The following is a 20,847-nucleotide window of genomic DNA, read 5'->3' as shown; positions in this document are numbered from 1 at the left end:
CCACTCTGTATATACCTACCTAAAATGGAGGATGTTTATTTTCAAAAAAATCGTTTTTTGAGCTGTATATATTTTTTAAATCGATGATCACTTGTTTTCTGATTCAAATGAAAAGAGAATTATGGGTTACCCTGTACATGTCACAAAATTAAATTTAATTTCCTTACAAATACAGGGTGTCATCGAAAGTGAAAATTTCAATTCAACTTGCAATTTCAATTCAACTTTAATAGGTATAAAAATAAATAATTAAAAAAACACTTTTAATAACCAGAGTATATAGAATTTACAACTTTTAAGGCCGGTTTACAACGGCCTTAACATTTATAAGTTGGAGTTTTATGGGACAAAAATTAAGCGTTTGACTTACTAAATGAATTAAGTTAGTGATAGTAATTACAAAATGGCACATTTGTATGACAATAATGAATTTTTAATACTGTTAAACTATGGCGAATGTCGGCACAACGCCACAGAGACGTCGCGTAGTTATGCAAAACAGTAGTAAGTAAGATTAAGGAATTACGGTTGAAAACGCCGCGGAAATCATAGAACAAGAAAATGCATTACTTACTGCTTGCACTGAGAATAAGTCAAGAAAGGATTTGTGTAAAAAAAACGGTGACAATTTTTAATGGGTAAGTTTTCTCACAATTTCCAATATTTCTCTTTTTATTATATTTCTTTTCAATACCCATAAATATATACTAACAAAAAGACCGCACTTTCTATGACACCCTGTATATTAAAGTTATTAAAAAATGTTGAGATATTTGTGAAGATTAAATTCGAGATTTTATGTACTAGATAATTGTAGTTTTCTTTTTCTTTCAGGTACGAAACTGAACTGAAAACGAGCACCACACCAAAACCGAAAGCTGCCGCAACCACCACCAAATCTGGTAGACGACGTGGTTCCAACAAGAGGGCGAAAAGAGCAATTCGACAAAAGGCCTTACAAGTTACCAGCCCCAGCCCTGTCTTAACCACTGCAAAACCAACACCCAAGAAGGTCGATGACGACGATGACGTTCCTCTATTTGGCTCTGCCAGTGACAAACAGAGATCTAGAATTCAGATCAAGAAAGGACCTAATGGCCAAGAGTACGAGTATGAGTACGTGTACTATTATTATGACGACGAAGAGGATCCTAAAGACGAGAAAAAGGTGATTATATGTTTTCTTTACGAATAAATATATTCAATTTAATATGAAATGCTAGTTATGGGAAATGATAATAATTATTTCTCTTTCATTTCAGGTTACCAACGCCCACGATGGTCCAGCTCGCAACCAGATCACCAGGGGTGAGAAAAACCGCGAAAAACCCACCCCCGAGGCCAACGAGGTAGTTCCATCCCGCGGGAGCAAGACCAGGGGTCGCCAACTCGGCGAAGAGGAGACAGTCAACGAAGAACGACTTCCGGCCAACACCAGGTTCCCACCAAGGTTAAAAAAAGTTTACAAAATACGAAAAATAAAATAAAAACATGCATGATGTTCTTTACCCTCTAGGAAACTTGTTTCCACCCCAAGTTTGTCAACTTTTGATCAAATAAACGATTGAAATGTCCCCTGGCTTCCAGTTTTTTCGGGAAAAATCAGCCAAAGTAACGTATGGAGGGTATGCCGTCTTACCTTTACTTAAAATGTGATTTGTCCTGGACTCGAACTCGAAATCGAAATTACAAGAATATTTTTTGAATTAACATAATCAGTTTTTTTAATCACAAAATTATAATAAGATTGCAGAAATTTTGTAAAAAAGTGCCATTTTTTTATTGAAATTTCAATTTTTTTAAGACAGTCAATATCTTCCATAATCGTAAACATATTTTCTGCAGCTCCATATGGAATTCTAGCTCCTTAAATATTTTGTTGAAATGCAGCTGTAAAATGCTTTTGGCAGCTTTAACACTTATATAAACAATCGGTACCCCTTCTTCAAACTTACTAACACACTTTCAACTAAAAACTTTTTTCTTAAAATCACTTTCACATGAACTGATTTCTTTTCATTGTACGATCTAATTCACATAGGATTGGTTATATTCTTTTGTTAAATGAACCACATATTAAACACAACCACCTATTCTAATACCTTATTTCAATATAAACCACCTAAATAACCGACTAAACTCTAACTATAGATAATTTAAGTATTGTTGATACAAGTGAGCAACGTAGGGACGTAGGTTAGTAACTAACTTATTTTATAGATCATTTTGAACCCACTGAAATGAAAGGAACTACGAAACCAAGCCGAGTCGAGTTTTTTTTTGTTGATACAATTTCTGCCTGTTTACTTTCTATCCTTTCTATAACAGGAACATGTTTGGTTACCCAATTCGCACTTTGCGAAATAAACAGTTTTTTTTTAATCGAGAGTTACATTCTTTAGATCGAGATTTTTAATAGGCAAACCTATAAAACCATGTTTTTTTAATTCTCGAAGCCTCAGGCAACTTATAGGCGTGATTCTATTCAATAGAAAAAGCTTATTTGCCACTTGACAGACTAGGAATGGCGTCATTGCCATTAAAAACAGTTTACACTGAAATAAATGTTAACTTAAATATACCTATTTTAAATTTTTTCAATTTTTGCTAATTTGTTAATAAATTTATTAGTTTTAGGTCTCTTAAATGCTTGTATAGTTGTATTAATAAATGTTTAGCATAAGCAATATTATATTTTGACTATAATGTTAGACATGTTCGGAAATTACGACACTAATTTTAAACTTGATATTGACAAAATTACGCTACCTCAAAATTAATTTTTTAATTCAAATTTTGCCATAATTTTTGTCAAATTGTCAAATAGAAAGGTATCAACCTTTCTATTTTTTAAACTACATATAAGGGTAAAAATCAGTGAAACCTTAAACTAGAAAACCTCTTATAATTCTTTTATTTGTTGTTTTCCCATAAATTAAACTTTATAACAATAACCGTTTTCGAGAAATGTTGAATTAATATTTTGAAACATTTTCAAAATTTTTATAATATATCAATACGATTTAAGAAAATTTGACAGAATTTAATACTTGCAAATATATAAAACACAATTTTTAAATCTTGCTTCGTTTATTCTCAAAATAGATGATAGAAGTTGCTCCATAACATTAAATCCGATTTTTATTGGAAACTCTTAATGTTATAAATTTGTAACAAGAGGACCTTTTTTGTAGGATTATTTACTGATTCTCAATATTAAACAATTTAAATTAAAAAAAAAAAAAGCAAAAAAAAAAGTTATAATAAATATTTTAGTCAATAAACCACTTAAATCTTTCATGGCTTCAAACTTTTGACGATTTTCTCGTAGATGCAATATGTCACCAAGAATAAGAGGAAAAAATCGCTTAACGAAAAAAAAAATTATAGCAAAACGTTAAAAAATAACATCCTGTGACTGAATTATTGAGTTCGGAAGTGTCATAACTCGTGACATTATTTTTGTGAATAAAGTCACCTTGTAAATTGTTTACACTTTATTCGGGATCACCCTGTATCTTTTCAAAAGTTTAAATAGTTGAGGGTGAGGACATCTTTCCATTTGGGAAAACTTTATAGAAATATTCGATATTCTTGTACTCCACAAATTTAAAATTCCCACTATGACTACATATTTTTCTTTTCATTTAAGGAGTCGAAACCTTAACACCACTCCCATTGCGGAAGAGGAAACCACCAAAGCAGTCACCAGAGGCCGTGGTAGGGGAAGGCCAACAACTGAGACAGCACCCAACGCTAGCAGTGAGGCCGATAGCATTTCAGACGAAACTCAGGTTGGTGCATTTTAGCGATTCTAATCGCATTGCCCTTGACTCGATTCCTACTGTCACTTTAAGGCGGTGGCCGCATTATTTAGAATATAGATTTTAAAAAGCAATTCATAAGCACATAGTTTAATAATTGTTGATATCTGGAAAACAGCTGTGTTCAAAATACAAACTAAATCTGTCATCATATCGAATGTACAATATTTTATTTAAAAAATAAATAAAATGCTCAATTTCCATGATACTATAGACTATGCTCTGCCTTAAAGAAAATCAAGAAGGATCTGTTCAATTTCAATGCTTTTATGCCCTAATTTAGTTGTTCGTCCCTAACGCGCGAGATGGAACGACAGTGTAAGGACGCCTTTATCTAATATTTTTTCAGGGAACCAGAGGCAGAACCCGCGCCAACGTCCGCAGACCATCCCTGGATCTCGTGGACAGCGACAGTTTCAACACGCATAGCGCCAACTCCGGAAAACCTTCTTTCCCACAAGAACTCCCCGAAGGACCGGTACGTTTCTTGGGAGCGACACCCAACGAGCGCATCGAACTCGACCCAGTAATTAAAATTGAATTGAATATGAACGCACTAATGCACATTTTAAAAGATATCCCCACTATAAAAAATATACCATATTCTTGATGGCTTTAGAAATATATTTCTCTTAATTATTTGTCTGGTGTCTTGGTCGCAAACTATTGCACAATGAAGTGGTCGGCAAAGATATATGAGATTCTTTTTTTTTCTTCACAAGTGTTCTGATTTATTCATATTTGACACTGCTCTTGCAGTGCTTTATTAATATTTCACTATTCAAAAGACAGTTAAATATTGTATATATGTGTCTCATATTTTGAATCTCATATATTTTTGCATTGAACATTACTCAAGCACATTTCACATATACTTGTATTTTGCATTAGTTTTGTACAGTTATAGTATTTAGAAGTAAAGTTAATTGACATCCAAAATATTCCTATAATATTAATAGGTACTTATCAATACTTAGGAAAAACTGGGTGTTTTCCAAGTACGTTCCGGAATTTCAGGACAATTTCTTATAATATACACCGTGTCCACCTAGTGCGCCTAAGTCCAATATCTAAGTTAATAAAAGATATAACTTAATTTTTTTTTCTACAGAGTTGCCTACTTTCTCGAGCTGCACAAATTGAAAATATATTTGCATATACAGTGTGTTCAGTTTTTCCTGGGCAGGTACCAACTTAATTTTTTTAAATGGAAACCTATATGTTTTATGGCATTATCGAATTCTACGTGAAAAATTAACGGGACTTTGTGTTATGATCCCTATTAAAATATTGATAGTTTTCGAGATAATCGACTTTTCATTTTTTTTTCTTATGTTTCGTCACTTCTAGTAGTTGACATAATTATGATTGTATGACAGCTAGAAATTATTTTTTTTTCAGGAACTGTAGAGTGAAGATGGCTCTTTCAAAAAACGTATCAAAAGTTGACCTGCGATATACAGGGGGCAAAAAAAATCGTGCCAAACCTGATAATTTAAAATTTGAAAAATCTCGACTTTTTCAAATAGAACACCCTGTGTTTTATGATTTCATTAGATGCCTTTCTGTAGACCCTACAATTTTTTAATAGCTTTCTCTATACCTATGTTGCGTAGATTTTGCAAAAAAAAATATTTTTATGTAAAATACCGGATTTGCGCCCGTTCCTTTGTCGGGAAAAATATTGTAAGGGTATTTATTTTAAGTTAGCTTGCGACTATGAGTATTCTTTTTTCAAAATTCTATTCATCCAAATTTTTTAATCTCCAATTTCACTAATAACTTCCCTAACTACGGTAACAGTGCTTGATTTTCAAAATGATACGGATGAAACTTCTTCAATATTTTATTTGTCAAGCTTTTGAAAACTCCAAGGTTACCACTAATTTCCTGGCACTAATATTTGGATTTTCAACAGCAGACACCACAACTTTAAACTAAATATTATCGTTGTTACTTTCATGTCTCGTGGTAGTTTTCGCATTTGCTGTTCATTTAAACCTTTCCTTCACATTTTCAAAACAGTGGGAATCTCTGTAAATTTGGATTATTTGCTTTGTAAATACGTGCTGCTAGCAAACATTTCCCATATTTTGCTAATTCTTAATCACTTGTAGCGATTTTATGTTTTTTTATTTCATTTGCAAATAAATGGTAACATTCCATAAATACTTATTTATTAAACTCAAATATCTAAATAAGTTATTAATTTTTATTTTAAATAGTGTAGCTAGACAACTAATAAATTTAATAATAATAAATACCCTTACTATTTTTCCCGACAAAGGAACGGGCGCAAATCCGGTATTTTATATAAAAATGGGTTTCTTGCAAAAACTACGCAACTTAGGTATAGGAAAAGCTATTAAAAAATTGTAGGGTCTACAGAAAGGCATCTACTGAAATCATAAAACACAGGGTGTTCTATTTGAAAAAGTCGAGATTTTTCAAATTTTAAATTATCAAGTTTGGCACGATTTTTTTTGCCCCCTGTATATCGCAGGATAACCTTTGATACGTTTCTTGAAAGAACCATCTTCACTCTATAGTTCCTGAAAAAAAAAAATAATTTCTAGCTGTCATACAATCATAATTATGTCAACTACTAGAAGTGACGAAACATAAGAAAAAAAAATGAAAAGTCGATTATCTCGAAAACTATCAATATTTTAATAGGGATCATAACAAAGTCCCGTTAATTTTTCACGTAGAATTCGACAATGCCATAAAAAATATAGGTTTCCTTTAAAAAAAATTAAGTTGGTACCTGCCCAGGAAAAACTGAACACCCTGTATATTTAAGGATTGTCTCATCAAAAGCCCATAGTGTTATACCTCGTTGGAAAGGTCTTTTCATGCTTTATCTCGTGGTGAATGCGTAATGTCATTTACCTCAATAAGGAAACCTATAGATGGCGTTATTTCAAAAGAATACCGTTTTATGGATTTTTCTCAAAAATTTTTAATGCAATGCTAGGTTTTCTTTTCATAAATGAATTCAACACAAAAATTGATGAATATAAGTTTGAAATTTCTATCGAAAGTGTTTATTTATTAGCGCAGTTTATCCAAGTTTAGGTTGTTTCATGCTTTCTTAAAAAAGTGAAATAGCAGGATAAAACTCTTATAAGTTAATTTGAAGAACGTAAAAATAGCTAAATTTTGACGCCAAAAAGGGTCGGATATTTAATTACCAAAACAAAATGCGTTTATAAAAGAACCTACCTAAACACGCAACGAAGGTTAAAATAGTGGTAGTTCGAGCATTTATAAACATCTTTACTTTTGTTAAAAATTAATTGTTCTTTCTTTACATAATATCAATATCTGTGTGTTATTGTTTTTGTTTTTATTATCAAGATTGTTATTCACTCACTAATTTGCGAAATTTTAAAAAATCTGTTGGCGTTCTACATTTTATGAGGAAAACGTCGACTGACTTAGGCCTAACTACGCCACTGGCGGCAGATAAATATTGACTTTATACTAAAAATGCAGCTGTTNTAATGCATAAAGAAATTATTCAATTTCCAAAACCCCCTATAAAATGTGTTGCACTGATTCCCTTAACAGGCAATGATTTATTACTTTGCATCGAATACGATCGTACTATAGGTTGTTTCATGCTTTCTTAAAAAAGTGAAATAGCAGGATAAAACTGTTATAAGTTAATTTGAAGAACATAAAAATAGCTATATTTTGACGCCAAAAAGGGTCGGATATTTAATTACCAAAACAAAATGCGTTTATAAAAGAACCTACCTAAATACGCAGCGGAGGTTAAAATAGTGGTAGGTATGCAATTCGAGCATTTATAAACATCTTTACTTTTGTTAAAATTTAATTGTTCTTTCTTTACATATCAATATCTGTTTGTTATTTTTTTTGTTTTTATTATCAAGATTGTTATTCACTCACTAATTTGCGAAATTTTAAAAAATCTGTTGGCCTTCTACATTTTATGAGGAAAACGTCGACTGACTTACGCCTAACTACGCCACTGGCGGCAGATAAATATTGACTTTATACTAAAAATGCAGCTGTTTACCAACGTACAATTACTCTCAAATTTTAAAAACCTAACATTGACTTCCAAATTTATTTCAAACATTAAAATATATATTTTTTTTAATTTTCAACACCCGGAATCTAAGCGTTTCCGGCCACATGTTTGTAGGAACTTGTTTTCTTCAAATATCATAAGAAATTGTGTCCTGAAGTTACGGACCGTACTTAGGAAACACCCTGTATAGGGTTCACAGTAATATTAAATTTACATTCGCGTGTTGCTCATTATAAACATTTATTAACTTATTAACATAGAAGATAAGCCTAGGAAAATGAAACCTTATAAAGAAAAAACTGGATAAAATTTATTATTATTGTTTATTTTAGGTATAAATAGTGTAATTACTGTACTATTCGAATAATTGTTTGTACGGATATTTCAAAGCTATATTGAAAAACAAGTGCTCATTATAAATCAACAGGTACATGCGTGAAACTCATTTTATGCATAATAACATAACAAGTGCCATTGTTAACAGATAACATTAAGTTAACGCCAAAAACATACGAAATTAACGTTAAACCAAACTGCTCATATCTCGAGTTCTTTTGCTGCTTACTACTTTCCTATTCACTATTTAAAACAATATGTCTCATTGATTTAAAAACTATTTGACTGTCGATAGGAAGAAGAACCTGAAGAAGCTGAAGAATCTGATATTGCGGAAAAGAGCGAGACCAAAGTTGAGGAAGAGGACGAAGAAGAGGATGGTACAAGTCCACCCGCCGAAGAAGGTACAACGGTTATGTCGCCAATGGATAAGGTAGCTCTGGACCTGTACGCAATCTCTCAAGGAACCCAGAAGCTTTTCGGGGAAGGTGAGGATGGTGAAATCAGCACTGAGAGTGAGAAGATTGCTTCAACTGAAGAGGGTGAAGCTACTACCGAACCCGTAACAGGTACAGATATTTCTTAAAAGAATTAAATTCGTTATTAACTGATACTAATGAATAAAAAAAAATTTGCTTTCAGAAACTGTAGAGCCAGAAACGACGACAGTTACGACCACAACTACTACCACCACGACAACCACCACGACCCCAGCTCCTACCACAACTACTACAACGACAACCACAACCACAGAAGCGGCTCCATTCGGACGAGGCAAATTCGGTGGTGGAAGACGTGGTGGAATCGGCGGAAGGAAGACGACCGCCCAAGCTGCCTCCACCACTGAAGCAGCACCAGCGGAATCTAAACCCAAGGGTAAATTTGGAAGGCCCAGTTTCGGAGGAAGGGCGAGACCTGGAAGCAAGACTACCGTAGCACCAGCCGTAGAAGAAGAGGCGCGCAAAGAAGAAGCCAAACCGGCCAGCCACTCAAGAGTGAGTTGTTAAATAATTATTTTCATGCGTACCATTTTTTTGTATAACCAATAGTTCAAACGTCCATATTTCTTTTAATTGCTTCTTCCAGTAGGTACAAAGATTTATTTGTTTTCAGCCATCTCTGAACAGAGGTCGCTTCGGCGCTTCTAGACCACGTGGCCGCACTACCGCCGCCACTGAAGAACCTAAGGAGGAGTCATCCAGCGGCAGTGGCAGCAGCACTGCCGCACCATCACGCCCATCTCTTCCAAGAGCTCGACCATCCTTCAATCTGAGAACTAGAGGACGCACAACTGCCGCACCGGCTACGGAAGAGGACCAACCCGGTGACGAATCTTCTCCCGTTACCACAGAACCTATCAGCAGCACCACTGCCAAGGGAAGAAGGATCGCCGCACCTGGTGTCAGGCCACTGAGACCTGGTCCACGGATCAACTTGTCTGCTAGAGGTAGACCTGGAGCAGCTACTACTACTTCAACTACGACAACTGAAGCCCCGCCTGAAGATCAAGTAGCAGAAGCCGAGGAAGAGCATGAAACTCCCGATCAAGAGGCAAGCGAAAAGGTAAGTCTCGGAGAATCTACGCCAGCGTGTTTCATGACGAATTGTTGATTCTGTAGTAAGTTCTGGGTCAAAATTACGATTACTTCATTTTTTAACCATTCATGAAAATGAATTTATTTATTTATACTCTATTCTATGTTACAATGAATTTCTGTCAAGAAAAAAAGCAATAGGCCCTTGGTCCATAGGGAAAAGTCCTTTTATTTTTTATATTTACCGTCCCCTGAATTTATGGCAACTAATGATTGTCTAATTTTATCACGTAGGAGGAAACCCCTGCCGCTCCAGTGGACAACAGTCCACTAGGCCGTCTCCGCAACAAGAACCGCATCAATGTCCAGCAGCGTCCAAAGGCTGCAGCTAGCGCCCCTGTCCAGGTCCGCAGAGTGAACCCGCTCATAGCTAGGAGACGTCCGGGACAAACTACTGAGGCGCCTTCAAGTGAGGCACCTCAAGAGTCGCCAGCCCCCGAAGAGTCCGAAGATGAAGACGAAGAAGGTACAGAGGCAGCACCGAGCTCCAGCACTACAGAAGAACCAAAGGGATTGAATAAACTCCTAGCCGGAAGAAGGCGACCCGGTGTTAGGACACCAGGAACCCTAGCCCACCGTACCTAAGGCTGAAGGACTGAATTCTCTCACTAAGTGATGAATATATGTGTATGTAGTATATGTGATCGTATGTTTGGCTTGAAATATGACGGCTATAAAAGTTGCCATCAAATTTAGCAGCAAAATTAAAGAATAACTAAAAATAAATAGGTATACTTTCGCCATTTATAGAGTTTCTGGATACATTCTTCAGAAGCTTCTATTGGTCCCACAATACCCAGTGCTGTGAAAAATCCACTAAGGATCCTGTCAAAATTGTCATTTTATTAGAAATAAAACACCATATTGTTTCTTTGACGTCCTCAATAATTGTTACTTCGTAAGGAAGAGCGATTGATTATTCTTAGCAGTTCTCAGTAGGTTAATTAAGTAGGTATATCAATAATTTGTCCACACTTGTTAAGATTAAGCCTATTTATTATTCTTAACCAGTTTCCGACGTTACCTAGTTTTCATTTAATTTTAGGTTATTAGTTACGTTTCAATTATCTGTTATTACCTGTAAATATCTTTGTTTTATGTTTTCCTACTGAAATAATTGCTTGGTTAGGAAGTTAGTCCCTACTCATAGGAGAAAATTTCATATATTGTATTTTTTATACTCTTTTTTTAAGTGTTTTTAGGATTAAGCAAATGCAGGCCTGCCACGTGCCAATACTACATTTAATAAACATTTTTGTAATTTATTAAAAATAATTGAAATTCCAATATTTTGTACATAAATAAATAAAATAAATATTTTAAGTAAAACTGATTTTTCAAAAAAATTAAGACTATTAATCCTGATACCAACACGTTACGACGTATGTAAAAATAGCGATAGTACTACACCAAGTGTGACGGAAAAATTCTGGGGAATTTTTATCACATTTTATTATTTACTCTTGTTTAGTATTATCATGCGAGTAGTTGTTTAAGAGGAATTCGGTATCACTTTGGTCACCTATTTATCAGGAGCTGCCACCAATTATGGATGGATACTCTATTTGTGAGCTTACCCCCACAGAAGTCACAGAACACCCTCTAGAATAGAAACTGATTACTCAGCATTTTTACACACAGTTGATAGCAGTTCGCCTTAGGTGAATGCCATCCAAAGTTTCGCATTTAGTGTAGACAATTACTCCTGATCTGTTACTGAAGCTATTCAATAAAAGATGGCGAAACTTTGAGCGGTAAATTCGATTTTGACAAATTTGATTAATATTTATGTTTTAGGACGAAAAGTGAAGCTTTAAAGTAGTAAATTTTTACGGCAGAAGCGTAGTCGAGGCCGTAAAAATTTACGAGTACTCTAAAGCTACTTTTCGTCCATGGTACATACAATTTTTATGACTTTATCTAAAAAATCAAATAGTATTTATTTATACTATGGTAATACGTGGGTTACCATAGAAATTTGTTTGAAGTACTAGAACTTTTACTTTAACGTCCTAGAACTTTAAAGTTCCATTTTTTGTCCTAAAAATAATTCAAAAAATGGTTCACTATTGAACAGTATGAAATAAAATCTATTTATAAATTTGACTATTAAAAAAATAACTTAAATTTTGCATAAAAATGAACTAACCCATCACTTATTAACAAATCATGTCAGGTAAAAAAAAGAGTAGTTTAAAATAACCAGTACTTTATTATAAGAAAACATATTCATTTTTTAATTTCCTTAATAGAAATGGGTTTTAACATAATTATAACAAAATTTTTCATTTAGGTTCTAAAATGATGGATGAATTGGCATAGGTATACAGTGTGGACTTTTATTATTACATATATGAATTATTTGAATAGTACCTACTATTGGCAATTAGTCCAGGCGGTATCTGTTTCGGGTTGGGTAAAACGCATATGAACGGAGATTTTTGCTTTAACGGCTTCTAAATAACATCAGAAATCATAATACTTCTATGCAAATAAAAAAAAAAACGTGGGCTTAGTTATTGCAAAAAAGTATAAAAAGTAGCAAAAAAATTCATTTTTTTCTTGGATTTCTCGTCGACAACTTAGCAACTATTCATTTTAGACAAAAATGGAGGGGGAAAAAAAGATTTGTAATTAAATTTTGATCAAGATAGAGTTATTTGCAATTCGAAAAAATAATTATTGTTATTGCAAAAATCGGAAAAATCATTTAAGAAATTGCAAAAAATGATAGTTTATTTGTCAATTTTTTTCAGACACTTGAATAATACCTAGGATCTTCATACTTTTCCGAATTAAACTTCTTAGTATCGTAGTGCACACTTGATGTTTACTCGTGTACAAATCTTGACATTTTTATCTTTAGCCGATTTAAAGATAATTAAGGAAAACCATTTGGAAAGTAACAACTTCAACACACTGTATCTGGAAAACAGGGAGTCTAAGCAAAAGACTTTACATGAACTAGGTACCCCTATTATTTTTCCATGAGGAACTTGCACACAAGTTTTTTTGAAACATGAACGGGACACCCTGCTGTATACAATAAAATAATATTTTTGTCTATTATTACTTTAAAATAAGTGGAATAAAATACAATTTTTAAATATATAATACATACATTTATTAAATTATTAAATAACAATGCATTTTTTTCGCAAATTAATGTATATGTTTACAACAAAATATCTATAGGTATAGGCATAGATAAAATATATTTACAAAAAATAATGTATTTATCATAACAGGTTTGACAATAACATCCAAACAATTTTGAGGGCCATGCTTCAGTCTGAGCCAGACCATTGGTCACTCAAGGGCCAGACGTCCATTCAACCTCCAACCCCTTGGCTATTGGCACCCCTAGAGATGTTCTCCTGGAGCCTTATCACCAGCTGCCTATGTGTTTCTGTTTCTTTAGTCTTTACATTTACTTTAAACATTAAATAATTATCTCTAATTAGGTACCCAATGAGTTTCCCAAAACGGGTACGACTTCCTTCTTATCAATGCTGTATGCCAGGGCGTAGGTAGGTAATTATTTAATCGTTCTAAATACTTTAGGAACTTGACATGATCAAAAATTTTATGCCGTCAAATTTTTAATGCATCACGGAAATTTGTATATGACGAAATTCTGAATATCTTTTAGCTGGATGTAGAGTAAAGACGATACTCGATAAAATGAAATACCTCATTTGTCATTATTTCAACTCTACATTTTTTAAAAATTTTAGTAAATCGTGACTTCTCAACGTAGGTACGTTGAAAATAAACCCGTGGTATATACCTAATAGGAGAATAATTGTTGATGTTTACACGTAATCCGATAATTTTCCGGCAAAGTTCAGGCAATGTTATGATGTTCAAGGCTCTCGATTACAGTATGGATTAAAATTTATTTTTTCCCGCCACTGTTTTGTATCCGCATTGTGATCAATAATTTTATTTTTAATCCCGAATGATATCAAATCTGCCTCCCCATTTAACTTTCCAAAATTTCTCTCGAAAACTAAACGAGTCAATAAGTCAACTTTCGAAAAACTAAAAATGAATTATCCTTTTTAAGAATTGTTTAGGGTCTGACATTTATGAACGTTCACAATGATTGTCGCAATTGCCGACCGCACTCGAGTCAAGTCATAAAACATAATTCTAAGTCTTGCCACAGCCACACTAAATAATTACTAAATACTAAATATTTATAGATTGTTCCAAAGCATCAAAGAACTGCCAAACACTTTATTTTTAAGTTTTGTTTTAACTGCTCACATAATATTTTAATATTGCCAAATTATTTTCCAAACGGAATTTATCCTCGTTTGCACCGACATGATGGATTTTAATTTTAATAGCCACTTTTAATATCCCAATTCCCAATGGTTTTAGAAACCGTGTGGGCAACCGGCATCTTCGTAAATTTAAAAAAAATGTTAAAAAAAAGAAATTCAATAATACGCGCGTCAGGGATTGACTAAATAATGAACCACACCCAAGTAATCCAAGTATTTCAGAAAATCGTTCTAATTTACGATTGTTTATTTCTCGTATCGCTAGTACAGACTGTTCCGCCAGAGAGCAGAAGCAAATTTTATTCTTTCGTAAAATGTTTGCAACCCTTAATACACACTACCGCATTACTGGTTGCTAGCTCAGCAAGAAAATTAACATTCTTTCGTAAATACTTTGCCATTATCATTTCTTTTATTCTTTTAATTCATTTTTTAAATATTATTTGATTAACTGATAAATTAGCTATGATGAGGATTTTATGGGAAATTTAAAGGAAAAAAAACTCCATATTTCTTAAACAATTTAATTTCAAAACATGATAAATAAAATGGTTTAACCAACTCTTTTCTATTTATGTACACGAATTTACATGTAAAATGTTTATTTACAAATTTAAGTACACCAACATGACAGTAAAATTGACTATTCAACACATATTAGAAAACAACTGGAATGCAAGTTACACAACCATGAAATAAAAAATAAATATATATTTTCAACATAAATAAATTTAAACATTTATAATACAAATAGAGATTTTTTCTATACATTTAAGAATGTATCACTTAAAAAAAAATTGAATCACAGAACAGTGAGTGTTTTTGCTATTCATACTTTCATCAAGACTTCGCAGCAATTGCTAAAAATGAATTAATCACTCTTAAATCTATTGCAAATATTCTGTTTCTATAGAGTGGATCAAAAAAATTTCAGTTTCAAATATTAAAATAATAATTAATCTATTGCAGAAATAATAAATTATTCGGAAGTTATTATAAAACATTTTCCTGATTTTGTGATATTTGATTGCAACCATAAACTAATAAACTGATGTTCAGTAATTGCGAAAATTTTTTCCTATTTTGTACTTTTATTTCTTTATTTTGGCAAAAAGCTGAAAATGGAAGACACAAAATTCGAAGTTGCATATATTTGATCCACTCTGTATTTTAAGTGGGAGCCTTGTAGGAATAAAAAATTAATACTTAAAAAATCAACATGTCAAAAAAATTATACTAATATTCCTGTACTAATAAAATGTATCACATTATTAATTTTTTATAAAACATGAGAAAAGGTAAGGTAATGACAACCAATTTGTGATTATGATATTCGAGTTTGGTGAAGATACTTTATAGATGCCTTTAATATTCAAAACTAGCATAAATAATGATAAAATATTAATAAGTGGTAATTCCTAAGCAAAATGTTTTCAATTATGGGTTCGCCCTCACTGCGATCATATGTTAAGGTTATGCAAAGAAAAGACACCAATGATTTGCAGGAACATCGCTGAAGGCAAGTGTGAAGGCTAATAGTACTGGATAATGTGTAATAAGAGGAACAAATTGTGAATCCTATGATGGAGACCAAACAATTTTAAGAAAATGCATGCATGCCAAGTTGAAATGAACCAAAAAAGTTTGGACATTACGGGAAAATCAGTTCTGCCCATTTTATGTGTAACAAGTTCAAGTCACAAGACCAGCCCAACAAAGACAACATGGGATGAATCAAAACATCCTACTAAAAACATTTTGGTTACGGACAAGGCTACATTTACCAGAAATAAAATGAACAACTTTCACAATACTCATAGGTACTGGGTCGGCTGATAATCCCCATGTTTATAGGCAAACGACTTTTCAAGATAGCTTTTTCTAAAGGTGTGGGCAACTTATGCCAATCTTGCCAGATTGTTTAATGAGCAAAAGCTATGTGGGATTTTTGCAAATATGATCTACTATGTTCCCTAGACTGTTTAGGCCTGAATTGAGAGTTGTTAGATAACACATTCAGTAAAAAGTGAGTAGGCCATGGAGTCAGTTGTGTAGACAGCTAGGTTACCAGATCTTAATCCTTCTGATTTCTTTTTATAGAGTTGGATAATAAACTTTTTTGTAAGATGCCTGTTAACATAAGGAAAGAACTTATTGCCCAGATAGAACAGGCAGTTGATGAAGTTAGGGGAAAACCGTTATCCTTACAAAGTGCTTGCAGATTCTTAATAAGTCAGGTCCAACTTCATAATATTGTAAGATTTTTCTTTTTAAGTTTATTGAAAATTGGTATTTGAGAAAATGTTTATATGAGTCAACTTAGGAACCACCGTAAATACTTTCAAACATTCTAGAGCTTATTCTAAGTAGAAGTATAAAAAATAGAAAAAAGCAAAACATACATTAATTATGTTAATTTATCCGTTTCCATTCTATACACAATTTGACAAATTTAGTTTTGCCACACTTATCTTACAAGTACAAATTTTGTTCTTCAATAGTTACAAAAGAGTTAGGTCTTTAACTAACAGTAATTCTTAGGCAGATTTGTGCAGGCAGTGAGATATAGGTCAGAATAAAAATTTTGAAAACAAAAATGCAATAATAATTCTGTTACACATACAGGGTGATTCACAAATGGTGACCAAAAAAGGAAACCTGGTATTCTTTAGTGGATTTTTAAGGGAGTCTTTCCTGTAAAGTTTTTATCTAGGAAGCTTCGTTAAAAAGGTACAGGGTGTTAAACTTCAAAAAATATTTTGAATTTTTTTAAATAATTTAAGAACTAGTAAGTGAAATAATTTGAAATTGGCCACATGTATTTAAGTAAACATTGTCGAAAATCTGAGGGATTTAAAAAAAATATACATGGTCTAGTGGCGGAGATACAGGGTATTGGTGATATATTTTTCTAAATAAAATAGTACACCACTGCTTTATGGTAACAACCATGATATTTTCAGATTCATCTTTCAATTTTCTACAAATTACTACTCTCTTGTGTTTTTTGGAAAAAGCTTGATTTCCAAGTAAAACTTAAAAACGAACTGAAAACACACTTCGATATTCGAATATAATACGTTTTAAAATTACATAATGGGCTGCTATAGCAACTTTGATATACTGAGCAGTTAGAAAAAAGAATAAATAATGCTTTTCATCAGATTCAAGCAACAGTAAATTTCAAACAAATTACATTTTCGTTACTAAAAAGATGTCGGATCTGTGTTTGTGGAAATGGAGGTATTTTTGAGCATTTACTCAAATAAAATCGTTAAAATGATGACTAATGTTATTAATTTCTTTATTCGAATAAATAACCGAATGATTAGTGCTTGTCATGACATTTAAGTAAAAGTAAAGCAACGGCAGACTATATTATTTAGAAAAATATGCCACTGACACCCTGTATCTCCGCCACTGGGGTACGTAAATTTTAGGAAACACCCTCAGATTGTGGACAATGTTTACATAAATACGTGCCCAATTTCAAATTATTTCACTTACTAGTTTTTAAATTATTTAAAAAAATTTAAATTTGAAGTTTAACACTCTGTATCTTATTAACAAAGCTTCCTAGATAAAAACTTTATAGGAAAGACTGCCCTTAAAATTCACCAAAGAATATGAGGTTACATTTTTGGTCACTATTTATGAATCACCCTGTATATCATTTTGTGTAAAGTGTAAAACTATAGTTTCAATAATGAACAGTGAGGACTTTACAGGCCAAACATGTTTGTTGTATTTTAATTTTGTCATAAATCAGTTAAAATATATGACATGAAATGTCCGATAATATTAAATTTCATCATGGATTTACAGTAAACACCCATCAAATTGGTAGATTAATATAAAAGAAAATAATTGATTTTTAACTGAGCATTAATATACACTTTTATATCAATAACACAAAAAATTAGTTTTAATATTATTATTTTGGATTCCATCAAAACAACCTTTATTCTAGAGACGATGACCATAAAGAACACACTATAGATTGGAATCTCCATATTCATACAACAACTAAAATCACAAATATTAATATCAATGACACTTTCTAAATCCTGAAGGTCTCGCAAACGGTTTTATAGCTTTCCTTCAACAATGGTTTATATCAAAGATATAGTTAATAAATGACTAGTACAAATGATCTTTATCTATATAGTCTCCAAGACGTGTTTCGTGGAATAATTTTTTCTTAAACATTCCTACAGCAACAGAACAAGCACATCATCAAACCATCTATAAAGTATATACAAAAACAAATTCAACCCGATCTACGACAGAAAAAAAAACGTTTATATTGCCCTAACTTTCCTATGCATTAAATTTGCAGAACTTAACCTATCGTTATCGTATTCTTGTGCCTTTATATACAAAAAAACACCTGCTATCACAGTTATTGTTCCCAATCCACTTAACATCGTTACCGGATTCCCGAACATAAGAATAGAGAGCCATATGAGAAACGCCCGTTTAGCAGTATTAGCAACACTAAAAAAAATGTTTTAATTGATTATAAACTACATACTGAGTCATTTGAAACATGTTTATGAGTAAAAGCGACAAATTGAAGGTTACGCTTTTATGTAACATTCATTAAAATATGAATACTGTGATATTTCATAAACAATTTTAAAAAGATGACAAAAAAACATAAATCATTAAAATAACATTGAATTTATTAAAAATGAGGATTACCTGTTATCTTTGTTTTCTGTTACACGTTTTACTTTATCCAATATAATAAATATAAAAATTAAGCTTACCTGTGTGTCACAGGACTAATATAGTCCATAAGGACATAAGCTGTGATGCTTTGGAAGTGGAAAAATATTCCGTTTAATACAAAACACAAAATTAGTTTATAACCAATTTTTTCACTGGATACTAAATCAACCAATAATAAAGTGGCTGGGATTTGAACAACTATGCTTGCCACACTAGTGTAGAATTGTAATTCAGCTGGTCTAAAAGAAATAAATTACATGTTAGATGTTCTATCCTATTCTACATTTGCAGTAAACTCGTTAACAATTAAACTAAGAAAAATGTTTTATATAATTCTTTAAAATAATTGTATCATAGAAATTATACTTTTTATACAAATTTTTAAAACAAGTCCGTTAGAATTTTTAATGTTGTATTCTAAAAGGTTTGTGAATAAATTTCTTTTAATTTCCAAATGTATCTGATTCGCATATTGTTATAACAACTGCAAACACAATTACACAAATTTTTTGTGTAATTCATATACATTTATATCCACTAATAGAACAACTGTAATCAACAGAGAAAGGAGACAGTCGACTATACTACTACTTAAACATTCTTCTACGCAATTATAATATTTTAAATGTCATCAACAGGTTTTAAAACTACAAAAATGTTACTACATTCTTCTTTAACATATTCAAATATACATTGCATCAGGCTTTACATTAGCTACAAAAGATGTTTTAAAATATTGTGAAACAAATTGTAATTCTAAAATCAAAAGCTGTCGCAACAGAATAGATCTTCTTAACCTTGAGAAATGTATACGTTAAAGGAAAGTTTACACATTCTCTACAAAAGGAAAAGCATGACAAATAAACCATAAAAACTATATAAATATTTGTTTACTTCAGTTTGCACAACTGCAGTAAAACAATGCAACTTACGTGTATTTAAATTTGTCTCCAGAAATCAACATTTTTGAATAAACATTTTGTACACATTCAGTTACGTTTGTGGCCATAGCTGCCAAAAAGCCAATTAGTTCAAAACTAACTTCATTAATGGAACATAAAGCCAATCCCGACATAACAGGAAGAAGACTCAAGTTGACATAGAGTCCGGTTTGTTCTCCTAAAAACAAATATTTCATGAAATAAATAAAACTTTAAAATTTATACAAAAATATATATGTATGCCTTTAATATACTTACCTAAGAGAAATCTTGATATTAATACTGTAAAAAGGGGAGCAGAGCTTTTAATAGTTTCTGTGAAACTAACAGCCACATAATTCAAAGCTACTAAACCTAGCACAACCGTTAAAAATCTAAAAAAGAAAATATTTAACCTTTTTGTAAGCATATAAAATATTTTTCTACCTAAAACAACCTACTAATACCATGTGTCTATAAAATCCGGGTGGCTTACTTAACCGCTGTGATGGCTTATACATTCCGCAAGGAAAATATAATTGCACAAAACCACATGCTGCAGTCATTAACATTTGACAAGCCCCTAAAATTGTTACAGATTTAAAAATATATGCAAAAAAAGTGCAAAAACTTACCTAAGACAGTTGGGTTGCCATTTTGGTAAGTTAAAATATATTTATTTAAAAATAAAGTACACCCACTGAAAAAATACCATAACAAAAGAAATATAATTGCTCTGAAATTTGATAAACCCTTTTTGGTTTTTTCTACAACAGGAAATACTTCTTTTTTGACACCATTACTTTCAACTTCCTTTGGGATATTATTTGTCGGTGATTTATCCATCTTTGCATAACTAAATAATAAATTAAAGGAATAAATACTGTACTAATGTTAATACACAATTCCAAGACATTCCTCTTTGAAGGAATAATAAACCACGTCCAAATATCACAAAGTAACCTCAATTTTGGTACTTTCACTAACATTCATTGTTGATTAACTGCTAACTTGACAGCAGCAACGGCAGCAGCAGCGTTTATTTTTATTTTTGGAATCATGTTAGCAACTTTCAGTTTATTA

The 20,847-nt window shown here is 32.1% G+C and overlaps 2 protein-coding genes across 3 annotated transcripts in view; one reads left to right on the top strand and one right to left on the bottom strand.

Annotated features, from left to right (window-relative positions):
* LOC108917081 (mucin-5AC-like) overlaps positions 1–11,133 on the top strand; it is a 35,728-nt gene extending 24,595 nt beyond the window's left edge. The window contains exons 3-10 of one of the 2 annotated variants that reach the window (XM_018723515.1): positions 835–1,168; positions 1,263–1,450; positions 3,653–3,794; positions 4,174–4,350; positions 8,519–8,792; positions 8,866–9,218; positions 9,337–9,786; positions 10,053–11,133. In XM_018723515.1, the coding sequence (XP_018579031.1) occupies positions 835–1,168; positions 1,263–1,450; positions 3,653–3,794; positions 4,174–4,350; positions 8,519–8,792; positions 8,866–9,218; positions 9,337–9,786; positions 10,053–10,403 (2,269 nt within the window). In that variant the 3' untranslated portion in view covers positions 10,404–11,133. The remainder of the gene's footprint in view (positions 1–834; positions 1,169–1,262; positions 1,451–3,652; positions 3,795–4,173; positions 4,351–8,518; positions 8,793–8,865; positions 9,219–9,336; positions 9,787–10,052) is intronic. The other variant, XM_018723516.1, reaches the window with a different exon arrangement.
* A 6,625-nt stretch (positions 11,134–17,758) lies between these two features.
* LOC108917086 (solute carrier family 35 member E2-like) lies at positions 17,759–20,746 on the bottom strand. Its single transcript, XM_018723522.1, has 6 exons — positions 20,400–20,746; positions 20,212–20,347; positions 20,044–20,159; positions 19,777–19,963; positions 18,883–19,083; positions 17,759–18,607 (listed from the first exon to the last, which is right to left on the bottom strand). The coding sequence occupies exons 1-6, from the start codon at positions 20,608–20,610 to the stop codon at positions 18,412–18,414; spliced, it is 1,047 nt and encodes a 348-aa protein (XP_018579038.1). The 5' UTR covers positions 20,611–20,746; the 3' UTR covers positions 17,759–18,411.
* Between the last annotated feature and the right edge of the window lie 101 nt (positions 20,747–20,847).

Source organism: Anoplophora glabripennis, unplaced genomic scaffold, assembly GCF_000390285.2.
Source record: "Anoplophora glabripennis isolate ALB-LARVAE unplaced genomic scaffold, Agla_2.0 scaffold69, whole genome shotgun sequence".
Taxonomy (NCBI): domain Eukaryota; kingdom Metazoa; phylum Arthropoda; class Insecta; order Coleoptera; family Cerambycidae; genus Anoplophora; species Anoplophora glabripennis.
Note: the sequence above shows the minus strand (reverse complement) of the source record. Positions and strands in the feature narration are given on the sequence as shown.